Source organism: Macaca thibetana, chromosome 19, assembly GCF_024542745.1.
Source record: "Macaca thibetana thibetana isolate TM-01 chromosome 19, ASM2454274v1, whole genome shotgun sequence".
Classification (NCBI taxonomy): domain Eukaryota; kingdom Metazoa; phylum Chordata; class Mammalia; order Primates; family Cercopithecidae; genus Macaca; species Macaca thibetana.
The window spans coordinates 16390293-16411864 of NC_065596.1; the positions used below are offsets into that span (position 1 = coordinate 16390293).

General features: G+C 50.8%; 3 protein-coding genes and 2 pseudogenes across 8 annotated transcripts in view; 3 read left to right on the forward strand and 2 right to left on the reverse strand.

The window, feature by feature from the left end:
* The window catches only part of PCP2 (Purkinje cell protein 2), a 178935-nt gene that overhangs the window by 57192 nt on the left and 100171 nt on the right, over positions 1 to 21572 (forward strand). The window lies entirely within an intron of this gene.
* Positions 1822 to 8764, forward strand: LOC126942681 (CD209 antigen). Of its 2 annotated transcripts, XM_050770599.1 has the most exons (7): positions 1822 to 1946; positions 2047 to 2106; positions 2881 to 2952; positions 3328 to 3828; positions 4251 to 4402; positions 5130 to 5242; positions 6122 to 8764. In XM_050770599.1, exons 1-7 carry the CDS (start codon positions 1901 to 1903, stop codon positions 6321 to 6323), a joined length of 1146 nt encoding a protein of 381 aa, XP_050626556.1. In that variant the 5' UTR covers positions 1822 to 1900; the 3' UTR covers positions 6324 to 8764. The 2 variants fall into 2 exon arrangements, with proteins under 2 accessions (XP_050626556.1, XP_050626557.1); XM_050770600.1 differs by lacking the exon at positions 2881 to 2952 and having other exon boundaries at positions 1842 to 1946.
* Positions 7529 to 8287, reverse strand: LOC126942754 (U2 small nuclear ribonucleoprotein auxiliary factor 35 kDa subunit-related protein 2-like; annotated as a pseudogene).
* On the forward strand, positions 11875 to 19494 carry LOC126942752 (CD209 antigen-like protein 2). 2 transcript variants are annotated; one of them, XM_050770721.1, is made up of 7 exons: positions 11875 to 12004; positions 12141 to 12227; positions 13429 to 13512; positions 13862 to 13948; positions 14375 to 14526; positions 15559 to 15671; positions 17887 to 19494. In XM_050770721.1, exons 1-7 carry the CDS (start codon positions 11959 to 11961, stop codon positions 18086 to 18088), a joined length of 771 nt encoding a protein of 256 aa, XP_050626678.1. In that variant the 5' UTR covers positions 11875 to 11958; the 3' UTR covers positions 18089 to 19494. The 2 variants fall into 2 exon arrangements, with proteins under 2 accessions (XP_050626678.1, XP_050626679.1); XM_050770722.1 differs by lacking the exon at positions 12141 to 12227.
* Positions 20594 to 20964, reverse strand: LOC126942873 (40S ribosomal protein S27-like; annotated as a pseudogene). Its single transcript, XR_007721621.1, has one exon. The product of XR_007721621.1 is annotated as a 40S ribosomal protein S27-like (transcript).

Sequence of the window (21572 nt, forward strand, 5' to 3'; positions counted from 1 at the left end):
CTACAGACACGTGCCACATCTGGCTAATTTTTTGTATTTTTAATAGAGATGGAGTTTCACCATGTAGCCAGGAGGGTCTCGAACTCCTGACCTTGTGATCCGCCCACCTCAGCCTCCCAAAGTGCTAGGATTACAGGCATGAGCCACCGCACCTGGCCTTAGACAGAGATTTTTTATGTAATGGTACTGCTCCCTGTGAAGCAGGGCTAACTCATAGGCAGTGCATCCAGAGTCAACAACATACAAGCTCTTGGCAACTGTACTTATACTCATGTCAACTCACTTTCAGTTATATGTCAGTTAAGGGGTGGGTCAATGCAAATTGAGGGGCAGTTTCTTTAGAAGTTTCTAGGAAAAGGGTGGCAACATCCAGGTTGTTTCCGTGGAAAGAGGTGGTAACTTCTGGGTCGTTGCCATGGCATTGGTAAATAGTCAGGGCACTGGTGGGAGCATCTTATACCCACGAGCAATGAGGCAGCCAGGGATTGCTTTTGTTGCCATCTGCTGGTTCCTGCTGGTTTCTTCACATCCTCTCATCTGGACCAGATCCTGTGTGGGTCTGCAGGGTTGTGGCCAAAAAACAAGTTCTACCAGTTTCCTACCTCATTACCATGTGAAATGTTACCATTAGGAGAAACTGGGTTCACACTGGGGATCCCGAGGTTAGAAATTTACGTATGGGAAATCTCTTTCCTACATTTGCAACTTCGCTATAAACCCAAAATTATTCTAAAATTAAAACATTTTAAGAATACAAAGTAAAGATCAGGTCAAAACCACTATTTGATTATGATACATATAGGTATTTTCCATCTTTACATTGAGGTTTAACACACATGTGGTAGATGCACATCTCTATGATCAAAATATAGAACATTTCCAGCATACAGAAACTCCATTGTCAATCTCCACTGGTTCCTTCCTGATAATTCCCATTCTGAGTCTCCTTCAAAGGTTAGTTCTGCCTGTTCTCGAAATTCACATAAAATCAAATCTTTCAGTGTGTACTCACTCTGTCTTGGTCCTTTTCCTGTTTTGTGAGATTTATCTATGTTATTAAATGTATCAGTACTTAGCTTTTTCATTGCTGTATAGTATTCCAATCTCTAAATATGCCATTATATTTTTTATCATTCACCTGCTGGTGGGCAGAGGGTTTATTCCAATTTCAGATTTTTCTAAATAAAGCTGCTATGGATCTTTTCTTTCACTGTTTGGTTACAGCATGCACTGTGGAGTGAGACTGTCTGGGTTCAAGTCTCAACCCCACCATTTACCAGCTATGTGATCTTGGGCCGGTCAGCTAACCTTGCAGTGCCTCCTCAGTTTCCCCATCTGTATAATGGAGGTCATATGATCTACTGAAGGGTAGGAACATTAAATGAATGAGTTTATAAAGCTGTTGGAAAAGTACCTGACTATCCTAGGCATTAAATAAACAAGCAATTATGATTCTGCCCCAACTCCCAAAGTCAGCAAGAATTCCCAAAAATGAGGACAGCAGCAGCTCAAGGCAGGAAAGCCAGGAGGTCACAAGGGACAGTGCTTCCAGGAACTGGGGGTGCTACCTGCCCACCCTTGCTCTAGGTGGAGGGGGTGTAACACAGTAGCTTTCTCTTACAATTTATCGGATTTCATTAAAAGCATCTCACTGCTCAGCCATCCATGAGTGGACCAGTCCTTCTCCCTGTCAACCCCAAACCATCACCCTGAAATTCTTGAAAGATCCGGCCCATCTCATGCTCTGATCCCTTCCACTAGCCTTTTGGGTGACAGATACCTACCCAACTTCCTGTTTCTCTTCCTGTGGGAGTCTAGATTTAGGAAGTAAAGATCACAGGATGGGAAACAAAAGCTCCAGCCCCCAGGAGTTCTGGACATTGCGGGAGAGTGGGGTGACATGAGTGACTCCAAGGAACCAAGACTGCAGCAGCTGGGCCTCCTGGGTGAGGCTGGGTTGGGACGCTGGGATTCTGGGAAGGGAGAAGGGATGGCCAGCCCTGGCCTCAGCCTGCCCAGGCTCTGAGTTCACGTCTATCCATTCAGAGGAGGAACAGCTGGGAGGCGTTGGATTCCGACAGACTCGAGGCTACAAGAGCTTAGCAGGTAGAGAGGAGTTAGCAGCTTGGGAGGAGAGAAGAGAGACTCCTGGACTCCTGGGTCCTGAGGAGCTGGACGCTGGGGCCTGGACTCTTGGGTCCTGGGGATGTGGGGCTGGGGGCCCAGACTCCTGGGAACTGGGGAGGTTGAGTTTGGGGCCTGAATTCCTGGTTCCTGGAAAGGTGGAGGCTGGGGCCAAGACTCCTGGGTTCTGGGGAGATAGAAGTTGAAGCCTGGGTTCCTGGGTCCTGGGGAGGTAGGGTCACGGGCCTAGACTCCTGGGTTCTGGAGAGGTGGGGGCCTGGGCCTGGACTCCTGGATCATGGGGAGGTGGGGACTTGGGCCTGGGTTCCTGGGACCTGGGGATGTATGGGCTGGGACCCAGATTCTTGGGTCTTGGGGAGGCGGGAGCAGGTACCTGGGTTACTGGGACCTGGGGAGGGGAAGGCTGGGTCCTGGGTTCCTGGGTCCTGGGGAGGTGGGGGCTAAGAGCCTGGGTTCCAGGGACCTGGGGATATAGAGGCTGGGGCCTGGATTCCTGGGTCCTGGGGAGGTAGAACCAGGTACCTGGTTCCTGGGACCTGGGGAGGGGAAGGCTGGGAATGGGGTTTCTGGGTCCTGGGGAGGTGCGAGCTAGGGCCTGGATTCCCAGGTGTTGGAGTGGAGGGGGCTGGGGCTGGGGTTCCTGAGTCCTGGGGTGCTGAGAGATTCAGGCCAGGTTCCCCCTGGGCCAGGCTCAGGTGGGGACACTGGCAGGCTGACGCATGGATCCTCTCTCAGGGTGTCTTGGCCATGGCCCCCTGGTCCTGCAACTCCTCTCCTTCACGCTCTTGGCTGGGCTCCTTGTCCAAGGTCAGACGCAGGTTCTGAGGGTCTGGGGTCCCCAGGCCTAGCTTTTGGCTGTGGACACAGCCTGGGGCAGCCAGGTCTGGGAGGGAGGTGGGGTTGAGAGTCAAGGTGTTGTCCCTGGGGGTTTGTAGGGGCCTCTCCCACAGCTCCTCCCCACTCTAGGGCAGGAGAGGAGAGGGAGGAGGAGGAGGAGGAGGGGAAAAACCTGGCTCTCCTTGGCCTTCTGTGCTGCCTTCTCCGGGTGTCAGTTTTCCTCATCTTCAAAGGCGATTAACGGAGACCTTGGCTCTCACAAATGATGTCCCCGTGGGGCTCAGTTCAGGGCTTGGCACACAGTAGGTGTTTAATAATTGCAGTTCCTTTTCTTTCTTGACCCAGTGTCCAAAGTCCCTAGCTCCCTAAGTCAGGGACAATCCAAACAAGATGCGATCTACCAGAATCTGACCCAGCTTAAAGTTGCAGTCAGTGAGCTCTCAGAGAAATCCAAGCAGCAGGAGATCTACCAGGAGCTGACCCGGCTGAAGGCTGCAGTGGGTGAGCTTCCAGAGAAATCCAAGCAGCAGGAGATCTACCAGGAGCTGACCCGGCTCAAGGCTGCAGTGGGTGAGCTTCCAGAGAAATCCAAGCTGCAGGAGATCTACCAGGAGCTGACCCAGCTGAAGGCTGCAGTGGGTGAGCTTCCAGAGAAATCTAAGCAGCAGGAGATCTACCAGGAGCTATCCCAGCTGAAGGCTGCAGTGGGTGATCTCCCAGAGAAATCCAAGCAGCAGGAGATCTACCAGAAGCTGACCCAGCTGAAGGCTGCAGTCGATGGGTTGCCAGACAGGTCCAAGCAACAGGAGATCTACCAGGAGCTGATCCAGCTGAAGGCTGCAGTGGGTGAGTTCCTGGAACCAGGGCTCCTTGGGCCTGAGATGGTCATTGTGTGGTGTGAGTTTGCTTGTCACTGACCCTGCCTGAGCCACAGTTTCTTCATCTGTGAAATGAGAACACAGGGTAACTGTGATAATGGCACTCGGTGTTTACAGTGGGCCGGGTACACAGTAGGCACTGAATGAAGCCAGTCTCCTGCCTTCTGTTCTAAGTTCTAAAGCCCCGACTTCTAGTCTGGAGGAGATGGGGCCAGGACTCCTAGGTTCTCATGGGAATTGGGGAGGGTCTCGGGAAGTGGGGAGGGGAATGGTCCACCCAGCGTGGACAGTGAAGGAAGGGCTCCGACTCTCAAGACCTTGAAGGCTGGACAGATACAGGAATATGGACAACCTCATCTGAGCCCAGCCCTGACCGGCCTCCCCCAACAGAACGCCTGTGCCGCCCCTGTCCCTGGGAGTGGACATTCTTCCAAGGAAACTGTTATTTCATGTCTAACTCCCAGCGGAACTGGCACGACTCCATCACCGCCTGCCAGGAGGTGGGGGCCCAGCTCGTCGTAATCAAAAGTGCTGAGGAGCAGGTACACCTGGTGGGGGTCCCCATCCTGGCCTGGGGCATGGCTTCTGGTCAACAGGGGAGGAGATGCTGAAAGATGATTTTGCAGAAGAGGGGTTTTGTTCCACTTGGAAAGATGGGAAGAGAAGGATATGAATGAGGGAGTCCCAAGTACCCTTAGAGCAGATACAAACCAAGTCTGAACATGTGTGAAAGCTCTGGGGAAAATGTAAACTATAAGTAACCCCCAGTGGCATGCCACAAGTGGTTAACAACCAGCTCTCTGGGGGAGGAAGTCCTGATGCGTTCTGTTTGCCAATTTCCCTGGTGTAAATATTCCCATGGCGGCTGATTTCAAGCTGTCGATGTGATGTCACTCAGTGCAGAGCTGAAAGGAGATGTGCATGACCAGCAATTAGGAAATGGATGTGGCTCCAATACATTAAGCCCAGTTATGAGTAAATGTGTGCAGACGTGCACAGAATGTATAAAATGGATAAACACGCAGTGTTAGCAAGAGTGTGTGAGGAGAGTGTGAGGAGAGGCCAGCTGTGCATGGATGTGTGCACATCAGGGCACATGTGCTGTGGGATACACATGTAAGAGGGACTCAGACACGAGGGGACTTAGGACCCAGTGTACCGGAAGGCTGAAGGTTAGCCTACAAGCAGAACTTCTTGCCAAGAGATGGGGAGACAGAGCCTGGAAAATGGGAAGCAGAGCTCCCTCCTGACTCCTCCTCTACCCTCCAGAACTTCCTACAGCTGCAGTCTTCCAGAAGTAACCGCTTCACCTGGATGGGACTTTCAGACCTAAATCACGAAGGCACATGGCAATGGGTGGATGGCTCACCTCTGTTGCCCAGGTAGACCTCAGAAGGGGCATTCCATCCGCTAGGGCTGGGGCTCTGCAACTCTGACTTGAACTTCCCCTGGGGATCCCTCCCCAACTCCCTGACACTCTAGACCCAAGAATCTGGGGGTTTTACTGACTTGAGGAAGGCGGTCTTCTTACCCACCTCCAGACAGCATGGCAGGTGCCTAAAATTCCGCCAGCAGAGCTGCAGGAGGAGCTTACCCCGTGGGTGGGTGTGTTCAAATATAGTGTAGTAATAGGAAATCTGAGGTCTAGTAAGGCCACCAGCTCAGGAGACACCTACCATTGTGAGTAGCTTCTCATATACATAGATCCCTAGAGAGAGGACACATCACAGCTGGGGGCCACCTGGGGAAGCACCAGGGTCTGCTATGAGGCAGAGTGGTGGGGAGGGGTGACTGTGGGCCAGAGCGTTTATTATGGTTTGTATGGAAAGGAAAGGTCAAGGCCAGGTGAACAGGCTTAGGATTGGGAAGTATGAAGCGTTTGTGGGCTCTGGGGCACAGGGGCTGCCCCTAGCTGTCTACCATCTGGCCTTGGGTTGATTAGCACAGGATAGCGGCTTGGAGTACAAGAGCCCAGTAAGGCAGGTGGCTGGGGGTGTGGACTCCAGATTGGTTGGTTTGTATTTGAAAATCACACCCTCAATAGGTGGAGTCCACCCAAGGACAGGTTTTGAGAAGAGAGGCAGGAACCCAAGGCACCGTGAGTCAGGCATATTATCAGGTATGCAGAGGGATTCATGTCCAGCACAAACACGCAGGGCAGATGTTAAAGCACCAAGACGACAGAAGGTAGAAACACAGCTCATGTAGCCGGGGCGGCGGGAGTGGGGGACAGAGGCTCACATTCTGCATGCGCTTTGCAGCTTCAAGCAGTATTGGAACAAAGGAGAGCCCAACAATGTTGGGGAGGAAGACTGTGCGGAATTTAGTGGCAATGGCTGGAACGATGACAAATGCAATCTTGCCAAATTCTGGATCTGCAAAAAGTCAGCGGCCTCCTGCTCCGGGGATGAAGAACGGTTGCTCTCCCCAGCCCCTACCACCCCAAACCCCCCTCCTGAGTAGCAGAACTTCACCCACTTTTAAGCTACAATTCCTTCTCTCCATCCTGCGACCTTCACAAAATCTCTGGGACTGTTCTCTGTCAGATTCTTTCTCCTTTAGAAGGCTGGGTCCACATTCTGTCCTTCTTGTCATGCCTCCAAGTTCCCCTGGTATAGAGCTTGTTTTTCTGGCCCATCTTTGGAGCTTTATGAGTGAGCTGGTGTGGGATGCTTTTGGGGGGGTGGACTTGTGTTCCAAGAATCCACTCTCTCTTCCTTTCCGAGATCAGAATATTTGGGTTGCCATGTGTAGCTTCTATGTCCCCTGCGGCGTTATCTCATATATGCAAACCTACAATCTGTTCAACTTCCACCTACCACCTCCTGCACCCCTTTGACTGGGGACTTACTGGTTGCAAGAGCTCATTTTGCAGGCTGGAAGTACCAGGGAATTAATTCCCCCAGTCTACCAATGGCACCCAGAGAGGCATGGAGGCTCCACACAACCGCTTCCACCTCCCACATCTTCCTTTGTCTTATACATGACTTCCAGTTGGCTGTTTCGAAGTTGTATTCTTTATGTTATTATTATTATTATTATTTTTCGAGATAGAGTTTCGCTCTTGTTGCTCAGGCTGGAGTGCCATGGCGCGATCTTGGCTCACCGCAACCTCCGCCTCCCGGGTTCAAGTGATTCTCCTGCCTCAGCCTCCTGAGTAGCTGGGATTACAGTCATGTGCCACCAGGCCCGGCTAATTTTTTGTGTTTTTAGTAGAGATGGCGTTTCTCCATGTTGGTCAGGCTGGTCTCCAACTCCCGACCTCAGGAGATCTGCCCGCCTCGGCCTCCCAAAGTGCTGGGATTACAGGTGTGCACTACCGCGCCTGGCCTATTATTTTTTGTAAGAATAAAACAGGTTTATTTGGATTTGGGAATCTGAATAGTTCTGTCTCTGCTACCTGATCTCCTCCTGCCATGAATTCAGGACCTAGAGAACTTTGGCTCCAGCTGTGAGGGCTCCTGCAGTTCTGGCTCTGGCTGCACCGGCCCCTGCTGCGGTCACTATTTCTTCCTCTACTTGGTGAACTGTGCCTCTCCTGGGTGCGGTGTGCACGCCCAGCTAATTTTTGTATTTTTGGTAGAGACGGGTTTTCAACATGTTGGCCAGGATGGTCTCTATCTCTTGACCTCGTGATCCACCCGCCTCAGTCTCCCAAAGTGTTGGGATTACAGAGGCCGTGCCCGGCCTCTCCCCACGTTCTTGAACTCGGGCAGCACATTCTCCTAGAAATCTAGGAACTGTTGGTAGGTTTCTTCCTTGCTGTACTCCAGGCTTGCGTCGGGGTCATAGTCATCCCTCCTGCATTGCTCCATTCCAAACGCTGCAAACATGTTCTTAATAAGAAGGGTAGGACTGGATGTTGGGAAATTATGTTTACGTGAACATCTATCTCCAAATCTGCAAGCTCCTGTTTTACTGTAGAAGAAACAATTAGCTGGATCCTTCTCCATGACTCTGAAATCCAAGGCGGGGTTCCGGGTTTTGCCCTGTGGCGCCATTTTCCAACTCATTTTCAGCCTGATCCAGCATCTTCTGGACAGCTTCCTGTTTTTCTTTCTTCTCCTCTCGTTTCTGTTCCTCCTCTTCTCTCTCTTTCCTCTGCTGTTCTTCCCATTGTTCCTTTAACTTTCGCTCTTGTTCTTGCCGTTTTCGAGCCGCCTCTTCCTTTTCCTTCTTTATTCTGAATTCTTCCTGTGCCTTCTGCTCGGCAATCACTCCTCATGTAATCTTTGCCTCTCTCTTCCCCATAGCTTTTCTAGTTGTTGTTTTTCAATAGAAGTGTCCTCCTCCTTCTGTGAGAGTCCTGAGTCCCTCAGTGGAGCAAGTTCCTACCGGCGTTTCTTTCGTTTCTCCTTCTTCAGGGCAGCCCTGTACTTTCTGTGGCTTGGTTTCTCTGGAAATGTCATCTTCTCGGGCGCAGCCATCTTGCCGGCACTGCCCCGCCCCTCTAGTTGTATCCTTTATAATAAACTGGTAAACATTGTAACCGCAGATCCAGCCCAATCTGGTTCAACTTTGTGTAATAAAATGGCGAGTTGTTTTTCAGTTGCCTTGGACCCCCAGGTTGCAAGTTACGTACCCTGGGCATGCCCAGATGAACCAAGTGTGCAGATCCAGGCGGAACCTAAGTGCTCAGATGGAGGAACAGGGACTGAGTTAAGAAGTGGACACCACGTGGCATGATCTGTGCTCCAATCAGATTGAGCCCTGGCATCACTCCAGGGCATGATCCAATCAGATCAAGCCTCCTGAATCCCCTCATTACAAGATCCAATCACATCATGCCTCACTACCCTCTGTGTATAAAATCTGCCCCAGCCCCCAGCTTGGAGAGACAGATTTGGGCCAGACTCATGTCCGCTTGCTTGGCTGCCTTGGAATAAATTTTTCTCTCTACAAAACCCCAGTGCTTCAGTATTTGATTTTCCACTGTGAGCCAGGGAACTGACCCAATTTAGTTCAGCAACAGCATAAGCAAAATGTTTTCCTAAGTTCTCTAAATAATTCTAGGAAATTACTGAACTTAAGATAGGCTTATCGGAAGCCCCAGTTTTTTGCCAGCCTGGCATAAGTGTGGGTAGACAGTGCAAAGGCACTGTCTTTGCACCTGGCATCTGAAGCGGGGTCAGTCTTTTGGGATCTAGTCCTTTAACTTGTGGAATGTGGTACTAATTCCAGGAAGCTAGTGTTAGAATTAGAGAATTTTTTTCATCACTTCCCTTCTACTGATGTTGATCCCAAAGACGCTCCTTCATAAACAGCTTGTAAGTTAAATTCCATCTTGCTTAGAGTTGACCTTCAACAGGCAGAGGAACTGTGAGGCTTGTTCTGTGTCGGCTCCCAGAGGCTCCCAGGGGAATTGGGCCCAGTTGCCCTTTTCAGCTCATTGGTGCCTTTGTATTGGGTTCTTTCCTTTCCCTACCTGCTTCTCTTTATTCTCCCCGTTCCCTGCTGGTGCTTCTTGGAATCTCCTCCCAGATAAGCTACTTATATCCAAATCCTTGTCTCAAGCTCTGCACTGGGGGAAACCCAAGCCAAGCTTATAATATATTTTGATAACTACCAGGCATGGCTCTTTTTGTGTGTGAGACAAGGTCTTGCTCTGTCACCCAGGCTGAAGTGCTGAGGTGCAATCATGACCTACTGCAGCCTTGACCTCATGGGCTCCAGTGATCCTCCCACCTCAGCCTCCTGAGTAGCTGGGACCATACTTGTACATCACCACATCTAGCTACTTTAAAAAAACTTTTTTTAGAGATGGGGTCTCACTGTGTTGCCCATGCTGTTCTTGAGCTCCCAGGCTCAACTCATCCTCCTGCCTCAGCCTCCCAAAGTGCTGAGTTTACAGGCATGAGCCACTAGGGCCTGCCTGGTCGTGGCTCTTCTCTATCAAAATGTTCTCAGGTATTCTTGTGCAATTTTTGGATGATTTTTGAAACTACTCTGGCTTTAAAGGTTTTCATTTACTTGTGGAATAAGTCACGTGTGCACACAGAACCAAAACGTATCAATCTCTACAGTGAAAACTAAAGCTCATTCCGTCCCCATCTTCCCATCTCAAGAGGTTACTGTCCCCACTTGTAGCTTTGCTATTTATTCCCAAGTAAAGAATATAACCTCTTTATTATATTCCAAATAATGAGCTTGTCAGGTTTGTTTTAAAACCTGTTTGGAAATCCTTCAATAGAATTTTGAAAATCTATCTGTCGAGTAGGTGGAGCCCAAAGGTTTTTTATTTATTTATTTTATTTTTTGAGACAGAGTCTCACTCTGTTGCCCAGGCTGGAGGGCAGTGGTGCAATCTCAGCTCCCTGCAGCCTCTGCCTCCCGAGTTCAAGCAGTTCTCCTGCCTCAGCCTCTTGAGTAGCTGGGATTACAGGCACCCACCACCACGCTCGGCAATTTTTTTGTATTTTTTGTAGAGACGGGGTTTCACCACGTTTGCCAGGCTGGCCTCGAACTCCTGACTTCAGGTGATCCACCCGCCTTGGCCTCCCAAAGTGCTGGGATTACAGGCGTGAGCCACCGTACCCAGCCTATGAAATTTTATTTTCTTTTACAAAGTAGATTCACCTTGTTGTGCAACCATCACCACCATTCATCTCACAAACTTTTTCATCTTCCCAAGTGAAACTCTGTTCCCAGGAAACACTGACTCCCTGTTCCCCATTCCCCAGCCCCTGGCACCCACCATTCTACTTTCTGTCTCTATAAATCTGACGACTCTAGGGAACCCTTATGAATGGATTCATACAGCCTTTGTCTTATTATGACTGGCTTATTTCACTTAGCATGTTGTCCTCAAGGTTCATCATGTTGTAGCATGTGTCAGAATGTCCTTTCTTTTTTTTCTTTCTTTCTTTTTTTTTTTTTTTTTGAGACAAAGTCTCACTCTGTCACTCAGGCTGGAGTGCAGTGGTGCGATCTCGGCTCACTGCAGCGTCTGCCTCCCGGGTTCAAGCGACTCCCCTGCCTCAGCCTCCCGAGTAGCTGGGACTACAGGCATGCACCACCATGCCTGACTAATTTTTGTGGTTTTTTTTTTAGTAGAGATGGGGTTTCACCATATGGACCAGGCTGGTCTTGAACTCTTGACCTCGTGATCTGCCTGCCTTGGCCTCCCAAAGTGCTGGGATTACAGACATGAGCCATTGCATCTGGCCAGTGTCCTTCCTTTTTAAAGGATATATATCCTTTAAAGGATATATATATATCATATATATCAGATATATATGTCATATATATATGTCATATATCTGATATATATTTATATATATATATGCTGGTGACCACACAGGTTGTTCCAATTTGGAAAGAACCAAATTTAGGAATTTGGAAACAATTCAAAGCCATTATGAATATTTTATTTCCTCCTTGATGCCATTTGACTGTCTTTTGGTGAACTGTCTTTGACTGTCATTGAGGCAGACTGTCTGGCTTCAAATCCCAGATGTCCCATTTACTAGCTGTGTGACCTTGGGCCAGTTACATAACCTCACTGTGCTTTAGTATCCCCCATCTGCAAAACGGAAATCATATGATCTACCATAGGGTAGGAAGATTCAAGTGAATGAGTTTATAAACTTACTAGAAAAGTGCTTGACTATCATAGGCATTAAATAAACAAGGAATTCTGATTCAGCCTCAACTCCCAAAGTCAGCAAAAATTCTCATAAATGAGGACATCAGCAGATCACAGCAACAAAGCCTGTGGTCAGGGAGGATGATGGTTCCAGGAACTAGGGGTACTGCCTGCCCATCCCTGCCCTAGGTGGAGGGGTATAATGAAGTCACTTTTCATTAGAACTTACTGGATTTCATTAAAAGCAACACGCAGCTCAACTATGGAAGGAGTGGACGAATCCTTCTCCCTGTCAACCTCAGACCATTCCCCACCAGCTCCTTGAAATTCCTGCAAGGTCAGGGCCATCTCATGCTCTGACCCCTCCCACCGGCCTTTTGGGTATTATATCCCTACCCAGTTTCCTGTTTTTCTTCCTCAGTAAGAAGAGATTTAGGGAGTGAGAATCGCGGGGTGGGAAATCAGCACTGTGGTCCCCAGAAGTTCTGGAAATTGAGGGACGGTGGGGGAAACATGAGTGACTCCAAGGAACCAAGGGCGCAGCCGCTGGGCCTCCTGGGTGAGGCTGAGCTGGGGCTCTGGGATCCTGGGGTGCTCTAGGATCCTGGGGATGCTTTGGGATCCTGGGGTGGGAAGGGGATGGCTAGCCCTGGCCTCAGCCTGCCCAGGCTCTGAGTTCGTATTTATCCATTTAGAAGAGGAAGAGCTGATAACTAGCAGTATGAATTTTTTTCCAAGAGACTTTGGATTCCGACAGACTCGAGGCTACAAGAGCTTAGCAGGTAGAGAAGGGTTAGTTGGAAGGGAGGAGAGAACAGAACCTCCCAGACTCCTGGGTCCTGGTGAGCAGGTGGCTGGAGCCTGGACTCCTGGAACCTGGGGAGGTGGAGGCTGGGTCCTGGGTTCCTGGGTCCCGGGGAGCTGGTGGCTGAGGCCTGGACTCTTAGGACATGAGGAGGTAGAGGCTGGGTCTTGGGGAAGTGGGGGCTGAGACCTGGATTCCTGGGACCTGGGGTGGTGGGGGCTGGGAGCCTGGACTCCTGGGTCCTATGGAGGCAGGGGCTGGGGCCTGGACTACTGAGACTTGAGGAGGTGGAGGCTGGGGCCTGGGTTTTGGGGTCCTGGGGAGGTGGAGGTTATGGGCCTGGGTCTTGGGGAGGTGGGGCCTGGGGACTTGGACTCCTGAGTCCTAGGGAAGTAGAGGCTGGGGTCTGGACTCCTGGGATGTGAGGAGGTAGGGGCTGGGGTCTGGGTTCCTGGGTCCTGGGGAGGTAAGGGCTGGGGGCTTCACTCCTGGAACCTGGGAGGTGAGAGCTTGGTTCCTGGACTCCTGGGTCCTAGGGAGGTGGAGGCTGGGGTCTGGACTCCTGGGTCCTAGGGAGGTGGAGGCTGGGGTCTGGACTCCTGGGTCCTAGGGAGGTAGAGGCTGGGGTCTGGACTCCTGGGTCCTAGGGAGGTGGAGGCTGGGGTCTGGACTCCTGGGTCCTAGGGAGGTGGAGGCTGGGGTCTGGACTCCTGGGTCCTAGGGAGGTGGAGGCTGGGGTCTGGACTCCTGGGTCCTAGGGAGGTGGAGGCTGGGGTCTGGACTCCTGGGTCCTAGGGAGGTGGAGGCTGGAGTCTGGACTCCTGGATCCTGGAGAGGTGGGAGCAGGGTCCTGGACTCCTGCATCCTAAGGAGGTAGGGGCTGGGACCTGGACTACTGATACCTTAGGAGGTGGAGGCTGAGGTCTGGGTTCCTGGGGGCTGGGGAGGTGGGGGCTGGGGCCTTCGCTCCTGGGACCTGGGAAGTAAGGGCTGGGTTCCTGCACTCCTGGGTGCTGGGTAGGTGGAGGCTGGGGACTTGACTCCTGCCACGTGGAGAGTTGGGGCTAGGGCTTTCACTCCTGCCATTTGGGGAGGTGGGGCTGTGGCCAGGCTTTCCCTGGGCCAGGCTGAGGCTTGGGCACTGGCGTGCTGGAACCAAGCAATCTTTTCTCCTGCAGGGTGTCTGGGCCACGCACCCCTGGTGCTGCCGCTCCTCTTCTTCACACTCTTCACTGGGCTGCTGGTGGCCATCCTTGTCCAAGGTCAGCAGCGGGCTCTGAGAGTCCTGGCCTCCCAGGCCTGGTTCTTCTGCTGTAGACGCAGCTGGGGGTGGCCAGTTCCAAGACGAATGAAGAGCTAAAAGCTGGCCTTCTGTCCCTTTGGGTTTCCAGAGGCTTTTCCCCATGACCACTCTCATCTCCAGGGCAGGGGAGGGGAGGAGGACAGGCTCTTCTGCCCCTTCCCTGCTGCCTTCTCTGGGTGTCAGTTTTCCTTATCCAAAAAAGGATTTAAACAAGATTTTTGTGCTCAGAAATGACGTCCTTAGGGGGACAATGTAGGGCGTGGCACACAGCAGGTGTTTAATCATTGCAATTTCTTTCCTTGTCCCAGTCTCCAAGAACCCCAGCTCCCAGAGGCTGGATCAGTCCAAGCAGGACGAGATCTCCCAGGACCTGTCCCAGCTGAAGGCTGCTGTGGGTGAGTGGCCAGATGCCAGGGGTCGTTGGGCCTGGGAGGGTTTCCACGGTGTGTGACTTTGCTTGAGTCACTAACCCTCTCTGAGCCTCAGTTTCTTCCTCTGTGAAATAAGAACACAGATTAACAGCGATGCTTGCACTTGGTGTTCAGTGGGCCAGGTACACGGTAGGCACTCAATCAAGCTAGTCTCTTGCCTTCTGTTCTGTGCTCTAAAGCTCCGACTTCTCCTAGTCTGGAGGAGATGGGGCCAGGACTCCCAGGTTCTCATGGGGATGGGGGAGGGTCTCGGGAAGTGGGGAGGGGAATGGTCCACCCAGCGTGGACAGTGAAGGAAGGGCTCCCACTCTCAAGACCTTGAAGGCTGGGCAGATACAGGAGTATGGACAACCTCATCTGAGCCCAGCCCTGACCGGCCTCCCCCAACAGAACGCCTGTGCCGCCCCTGTCCCTGGGAGTGGACATTCTTCCAAGGAAACTGTTACTTCATATCGAACTCCCAGCGGAACTGGCATGACTCCATCACCGCCTGCCAGGAGGTGGGGGCCCAGCTCGTCGTAATCAAAAGTGCTGAGGAGCAGGTACACCTGGTGGGGGTCCCCGTCCTGGCCTGGGGCATGGCTTCTGGCCAACCAGGGAGGAGGTGCTCAGAGAGGATTTTGCAGAAGAGAGGCTTTGCTCCACTTAAAAAGATGGGAGGAGAAGGATATGAATGAGGGAGTCCCAGGTACCCTTAGAGCAGATACAAACCAAATCTGAACATGTGTGAAAGCTCTGGGGAAAATACAAACTATAGTAACCACCAGTGGCATGCCACAAGTGGTTAACAACCGGCTCTCTGGGGGAAGAAGTCCTGATGTGTCATGTCTGCCAATTTCCCTGGTGTAAATATTCCCATGGTGGCTGATTTCTTTCTTTTTTTTTTTTTTTGAGACGGAGTCTCGCTCTGTCGCCCAGGCTGGAGTGCAGTGGTGCGATCTCGGCTCACTGCAAGCTCCGCCTCCCGGGTTCACGCCATTCTCCTGGCTCAGCCTCCAAGTAGCTGGGACTACAGGCGCCCGCCACCACGCCCGGCTAATTTTTTGTATATTTAGTAGAGACGGGGTTTCACTGTGTTAGCCAGGATGGTCTCGATCTCCTGACCTCGTGATCCGCCCGCCTCGGCCTCTCAAAGTGCTGGGATTACAGGCGTGAGCCACCGCGCCCGGCCAGGTGGCTGATTTCAAGCTGTCAATGTGATGTCACTCAGTGCAGAGCTGAAAGGAGATGCACATGACCAGCAATTAGGAAATGGTTGGATCTGACTCTAATACATTAAGCCCAGTTACGAGTAAATGTGTGCAGACATGCACAGAATGTATAAAATGGATAAACACGCAGTGTTAGCAAGAGTGTGTGAGGAGAGGCCAGCTGTGCATGGATGTGTGTACGTCAGGACACATGTGCTGTGGGATACACATGTGAGAGAGACTCAGACACGAGGGGGCTCAGGACCCAGTGTACCAGAAGGCTGAAGGTTAGCCTACAAGCAGAACTTCCTGCCAAGAGATGGGGAGACAGAACCTGGAAAATGGGAAGCAGAGCTCCCTCCTGACTCCTCCTCTACCCTCCAGAACTTCCTACAGCTGCAGTCTTCCAGAAGTAACCGCTTCGCCTGGATGGGACTTTCAGATCTAAATCAGGAAGACACGTGGCAATGGGTGGACGACTCACCTCTGTCAACCAGGTAGATCTCAGAAGGGGCACCCTATCTACTGGGGCTGGAATCGTCAAGCTCTGACTTGAACTTCCCCTGGGGATCCTCCCCAACTCCCTGACACCCTAGATCCAAGAATCTGGGGGTTTTTACTGAGTTAAGTGGTCTTCATACTCACCTGCAGACAGCATGGCAGGTGCCTAGAATTCCACCAGCAGAGCTGCAGGAGGAGCTTACCCCATGGGTGGGTGTGTTAAAATATAGTGTAGTAATAGGAAGTCTGAGGTCTAGTAGGGCCACCAGCTCAGGAGACACCTGCCATTGTGAGTAGCTTGTCATATTGACGGATCCCTAGAGAGAGGACACATCACAGCTCATGAAGCACCAGGTGGGTCATGAGACAGAGAGGGGGCAACTGTCAGCCAGAGCCTTTATTATAGATTCTGTGGGAAGGAACAGACAGGGCCAGGCAAGGAGGCTTAGGATTGTCAGGTAGGAATCCTATATCGCAGGCTCTGGGGGGTAGGTTCTGTCCCTAGCTGTCTGACACTTGGCTCGGACGGGTCACCTGAGGCCAGGAGTTCGAAACCAGCCTGGCCAACATGGTGAAACCCCATTTCTACTAAAAATACAAAAAGTAGCCGGGTGTGGTGGCATGCGCCTGTGGTCCCAGCTACTTGGGAGGCTGAGGCAAGAGAATCACTTGAACATAGGAGGCGGAGGTTGCAATGAACTGAGATCATGCCACTGCACTACTCCAGCCTGGGTGACAGAGTGAGACTCTGTCTCAAAAAAAAAAAAAAAAAAGAAGAGAGTGGGTATGAATGCAAGAGCCCAGAAAGGCAGGTGGTTGGGGGTGTGGACTCCAGACTGGTTGGTTTGTATTTGAAAATCACACCCTCAATAGGTGAAGTTCTTTCAAGGATGAGGTGCAGCAAGAGAGGCAGGAACTCAAGGCAGTGTCACTCAAACACCATGGGGTGTGCAGAGCAATGTGTGTCCAGCATACACACGCAGGGAAGATATTAAAGCATCAAGAGGCCAGGCATGGTGGCTTACACCTGTAATCCCAGCACTTTGGGAGGCCAAGGCAGGTGGATCACCTGAGGTCAGGAGTTTGAGACCAGCCTGGCCAACATGGTGAAACCCCGTCTCTACCAAAAGTGCAAAAACGGCTGGGCGCGGTGGCTCATGCCTGTAATCTCAGCACTTTGGGAAGCCGAGACAGGCAGATCACGAGGTCAGGGGATCAAGACCATCCTGGCTAACACGTTGAAACCCTGTCTCTACTGAAAATACAAAAAAAATTAGCCAGGTAGTCCCAGCTACTTGGGAGGCTGAGGCAGGAGAATGGTGTGAACCCAGGTGGTGGAGCTTGCAGTGAGCCGAGATCGTGCCACTGCACTCCAGCCTGGGCGACTGAGTGAGACTCCGTGTCAAAAACAAAACAAACAACAAAAAAAACCCAAAAGTACAAAAATTAGCCAGGCCTGGTGGTACACGCTTGTAATCCCAGCTACTCAGGAGGCTGAAGCCGGAGAATGATGTGAACCCAGGAGGTGGAGCTTGCAGTGAGCCAAGATCGCGCCACTGCACTCCAGCCTGGGTGACTGAGTAAGACTCCATGTCAAAAACAAAACAAACAACAACAAAAAAACCCAAAAGTACAAAAATTAGCCAGGCCTGGTGGTACACGCTTGTAATCCCAGCTACTCAGGAGGCTGAGGCAGGAGAATCGCTTGAACCCGGGAGGCGGAGGTTGCAGTGACACGAGATTGCACCACTGCACTCCAGCCTGGGAGACAGAGCGAGACTCTGTCTCAAAAGAAAAAGCATCAAGATTTCGAAAGGTAGAAACATAGCTCATGTAGCAGGTGGGGGCAGAGGCTCACATTCTTTTTTTTTTTTTTTTTTTTTTTTTTTTTTTTTTTTTTTGAGACGGAGTCTTGCTCTGTAGCCCGGGCTGGAGTGCAGTGGCCGGATCTCAGCTCACTGCAAGCTCCGCCTCCCGGGTTCCCGCCATTCTCCTGCCTCAGCCTCCTGAGTAGCTGGGACTACAGGCGCCCGCCACCTCGCCCGGCTAGTTTTTTGTATTTTTAGTAGAGACGGGGTTTCACCGTGTTAGCCAGGATGGTCTCGATCTCCTGACCTCATGATCCGCCCGTCTCGGCCTCCCAAAGTGCTGGGATTACAGGCTTGAGCCACCGCGCCCGGCCGAGGCTCACATTCTGTATGGGTTTTACAGCTTCAAGCAATATTGGAACAGAGGAGAGCCCAACAATATCGGGGAGGAAGACTGTGTGGAATTTAATGGCAATGGCTGGAATGACGACAAATGCAGTGCTGCCAAATTCTGGATCTGCAAAAAGTCTGCAGCCTCCTGCTCCAGAGATGAAGGGCAGCTTCTCTCCTCAGCCTCTGCATCCCCGATTGCCCATGCGGCATAGTGGCACTTCGCCACTTTTAAGCCAGGGTTCCTTCTCTCCATCCTTGGACCTTCACAAAATCTCTGGGACTGTTCTCTATCAGATTCTTTATTTTTGTTTTGTTTTGTGAGACAGGGTCTCTGTCACCCAGGCTGGAATGCAGTGGCATGATCACAGCTCACTGCAGCCAACCCACCTCAGCCTCCTGAGTAGTTGGGACCACAGGCATGCGTCAAGCCCTGCTAATTTTCACACTTTTTGTAGAAACAAGGTTTTGCCATGTTGCCCAGGCTGGTTTTGAACTCCTGAGCTCAGGCGATCTGATGGCCTTGGCCTCCCAAAGTGCTGGGATTACAGGCGTGAGCCGCTCTGCCTGGCCTCTGTCAAATTCTTCATCCCCATGGGCCTGGATCCAGTCTGTCCTTCTTCGGATGCCTCCAAGGTCCCCTGGTGTAGAGCTTGTGTTTCTGGTTCATCTTGGGAGCTTTGTAAGTGACCTGGTGTGGAATGCCTTTGGAGGGTGAGCTTCGTGTGTTCCATTAACCTACTCTCTCTTTCTTTTGGAGATTAGAGTTTTTGGATTGCCATGTGTAGCTGCTATGTCCCCTGAGGCTTTATCTCATCTGTGCAAACTACCATCTGCTCAATTTCTGTCTACCAGCCCCTGCACCCCTTTGACTGGGGACTTACTGGTTGCCAGAGTTCATCTTGCAGGCTGGAAGCACCAGGGAATTCATTCCCCCAGTCAACCAATGGCACCCAGAGAAGGCATGGAGGCTCGATGCAACCCCTTCCACCCCGAAATCCTCCTTTCTTTTATGCATCTCTTCCATTTTGCTGTTTCTGAGTTGTATCTTTTATCAGAAACTGGTAAACATTGCAGCCACAGAAGTAGCCCAATCTGGTTCAACTTTGTGTAGTAAAATGGCAAGTTATTTTTCAGTTACCTGGACCCCCAGGTTGCAAGGTACATACCTTGATCATGCCCAGATGAACCAAGCAAGTAGCCACAGGCAGAACCTAAGTGTTCAATCCAACAAATGGGGACTGAATTAAGAAGCGGACACCACATGGCATGATCTATGATCCAATCAGATTGCACTCTGACATCATCCCATGGTATGATACAATCAGATCAAGCCTCCCACATCACCTCGTTACATGATCCAATTAGGTTACACCTCACTACCCTCTGTATATAAAATCTGCAGCAGCCCCCAGCTCAGAGAGACAGATTTGAGCCAGACTCCTCTCTCCTTACTTGGCTGCCTTGAAGTAAACTTTTATCTCTACAAAATCTGTGTTTAGTTGTTTGGTTTTCCATTGCATGTGGTAAACAGACCCGATTCAGTTCGGTAAGAACAAAATGTTTTCCTGAATTCTGTGTCATTCTAGCAAATTACTGGATCTGAAAGGAGTTGTGAAGACCCCCAATTTTTGTTGGGCAGGCGGAAGTGTGGGTGGCCTGGGCATCCCCTTTGCACGTGGGATCTGAAATAGGGTTATTCCTGTGGGACCTGGCTTTTTAACTTGTGGAATGTGGTGCTAACTCCAGGTGGCTAGTGTTAGAATTAGAGAATATTTTGGTGTAAAAAAGACGCTACAAATGCCACCTCCCTTCTACTATTGTTGACCCCAAGGACATTCCTTCATAAACAGCTTGCAGGCTAAATTCCATCTCATTTAGAGTCAACCTTCAACAGACAGGGGAACTGTAAAACTTGTCTGTACCATCTCCCTGGAGTGCAGAGGCTCCCAGAGGAGCTGAGTCCAGTCACCCACGTGGGTCAGAAGCTCACTGATGCCTCTGAATCGGCTTTTTTCCTTTCCCTACTTGATTGTCTTCACTTTCCCCGTCCTCTGTTGGTGCTTCTTGGAATCCCCTCCCAGATCACCTACTTGTATCCAAACCCTTGTCTGAAGCTCTGTATCTAAGGAAACCCAAGCCAGCTTATAATATTTTGATAACAACTAGGCACGGCACTTTGTGTGTGTGTGTGACGCTCTCACTTTTTCACCCAGGCTGGAGTGCAGTAGTGTGATCACAGTGGCTCACTGCAGCCTCGATTTCCTGAGCTCCAGCGATCCTCCCACCTCAGCCTCCTGTGTAGCTGGGACTAGAGGCGTGCACCACCACACAATTTTTTATTTTATTTTATTTTAGAGACAAGGTCTCAGTATGTTGCCCAGGCTGGTCTCGAACGCCTGGGCTCAAGAGATCCTCCTGCCTCAGCCTCCCAAAAAGCTGAGATTATAGGGAGAAGCCACCAAGCCCTGCCCTGTTACAGTTCTTCTTTATTCAAAATGTTCTCAGCCACTCTTGTGAAATATTTTAGATGATATTTAAATTACTCTATCTTTAAACCTTTTGTTTTGCTTTTTGAATGTCACCTGGGCACATGGAACTGAAACATCAAGCTCCACAGCGAAAACAAAAGCTGGCTCCCTCCTCATTCTCTGACCTCAAGAGGTTCTTCTCCCTAGTTGCAACCTCTCTATCATATTCCAGATAATCCGCGCGTCAGGTTTGGTTTTTTTTTTTTTTTTTTTTTAATCCAAAATGTGTTTATTGAGATGGTTTCCCACTCATCTTGATTCAGAGTGCCTTTAGTGCTGCCTCCTCTTAAAGGAACATCCTCTGTAAGCCTTGCTTTTCCTCCTGTAGGCTGGCAGAGGACAGTGGAGCAGCCAACACACAAAACTACCTTTTGTGCACGGCTAAGGACCGTGGTGATTTTATAGCATCCTGGGCATTTCACATCCATGAAGTAGGAATTGGGGCTCTGCACCAGGCGTTTCTTCTTGTGTTTCCTCTTCTCCTCTTCTGGGGAGGGATGAAGGAGATCCTTCGCGAGAGGCATGTTCTCGTGTGGGTAGGTCGTCACCGCCGGAAAAGCCGGGTTTGTTTTTAAATCTGTTTGGCAATCCTTCAACGGAATTTTGAAAAATATATTTGTGAGCAGACAGAGCCTGAGGATTTTTAGGAACCTACTCCGTATGTCTGATACCGTAATGGTGAATACATGTCATTATACATTTCTCCAAAACCGTAGAACATAGGACACCAAGAGTGAACCCTCATCTAAACTAGGGACCGTAGGTAGTAATGACAGGTCAATGTCAGTCCATCAGTTGTAATAAACACACCACTTGGTTGGGCGCGGTGGCTCACACCTGTAATCCCAGCACTTTGGGAGGCCTAAGCAGGTGGATCACTTGAGGTCAGGAGTTCGAGACCAGCCTGGCCGACATGGTGAAACCCCGTCTCTACTAAAAATACAAAATTTAGCCAGGCATGGTGGTGGGCATTTGTAATTCTGTCGCCCAGGTTGGAGTGCAACGGTGAGATCTCGGCTCACTGCAACCTCCGCCTCCCGGATTCAAGCAATTCTCCTCCCTCAGCCTCCCTAGTAGCTGGGATTACAGGCGCCTGCTACCACACCCAGCTAATTTTTGTATTTTTAGTAAAGACAGGGTTTCACCATGTTGGCCAGGCTGGTCTCGA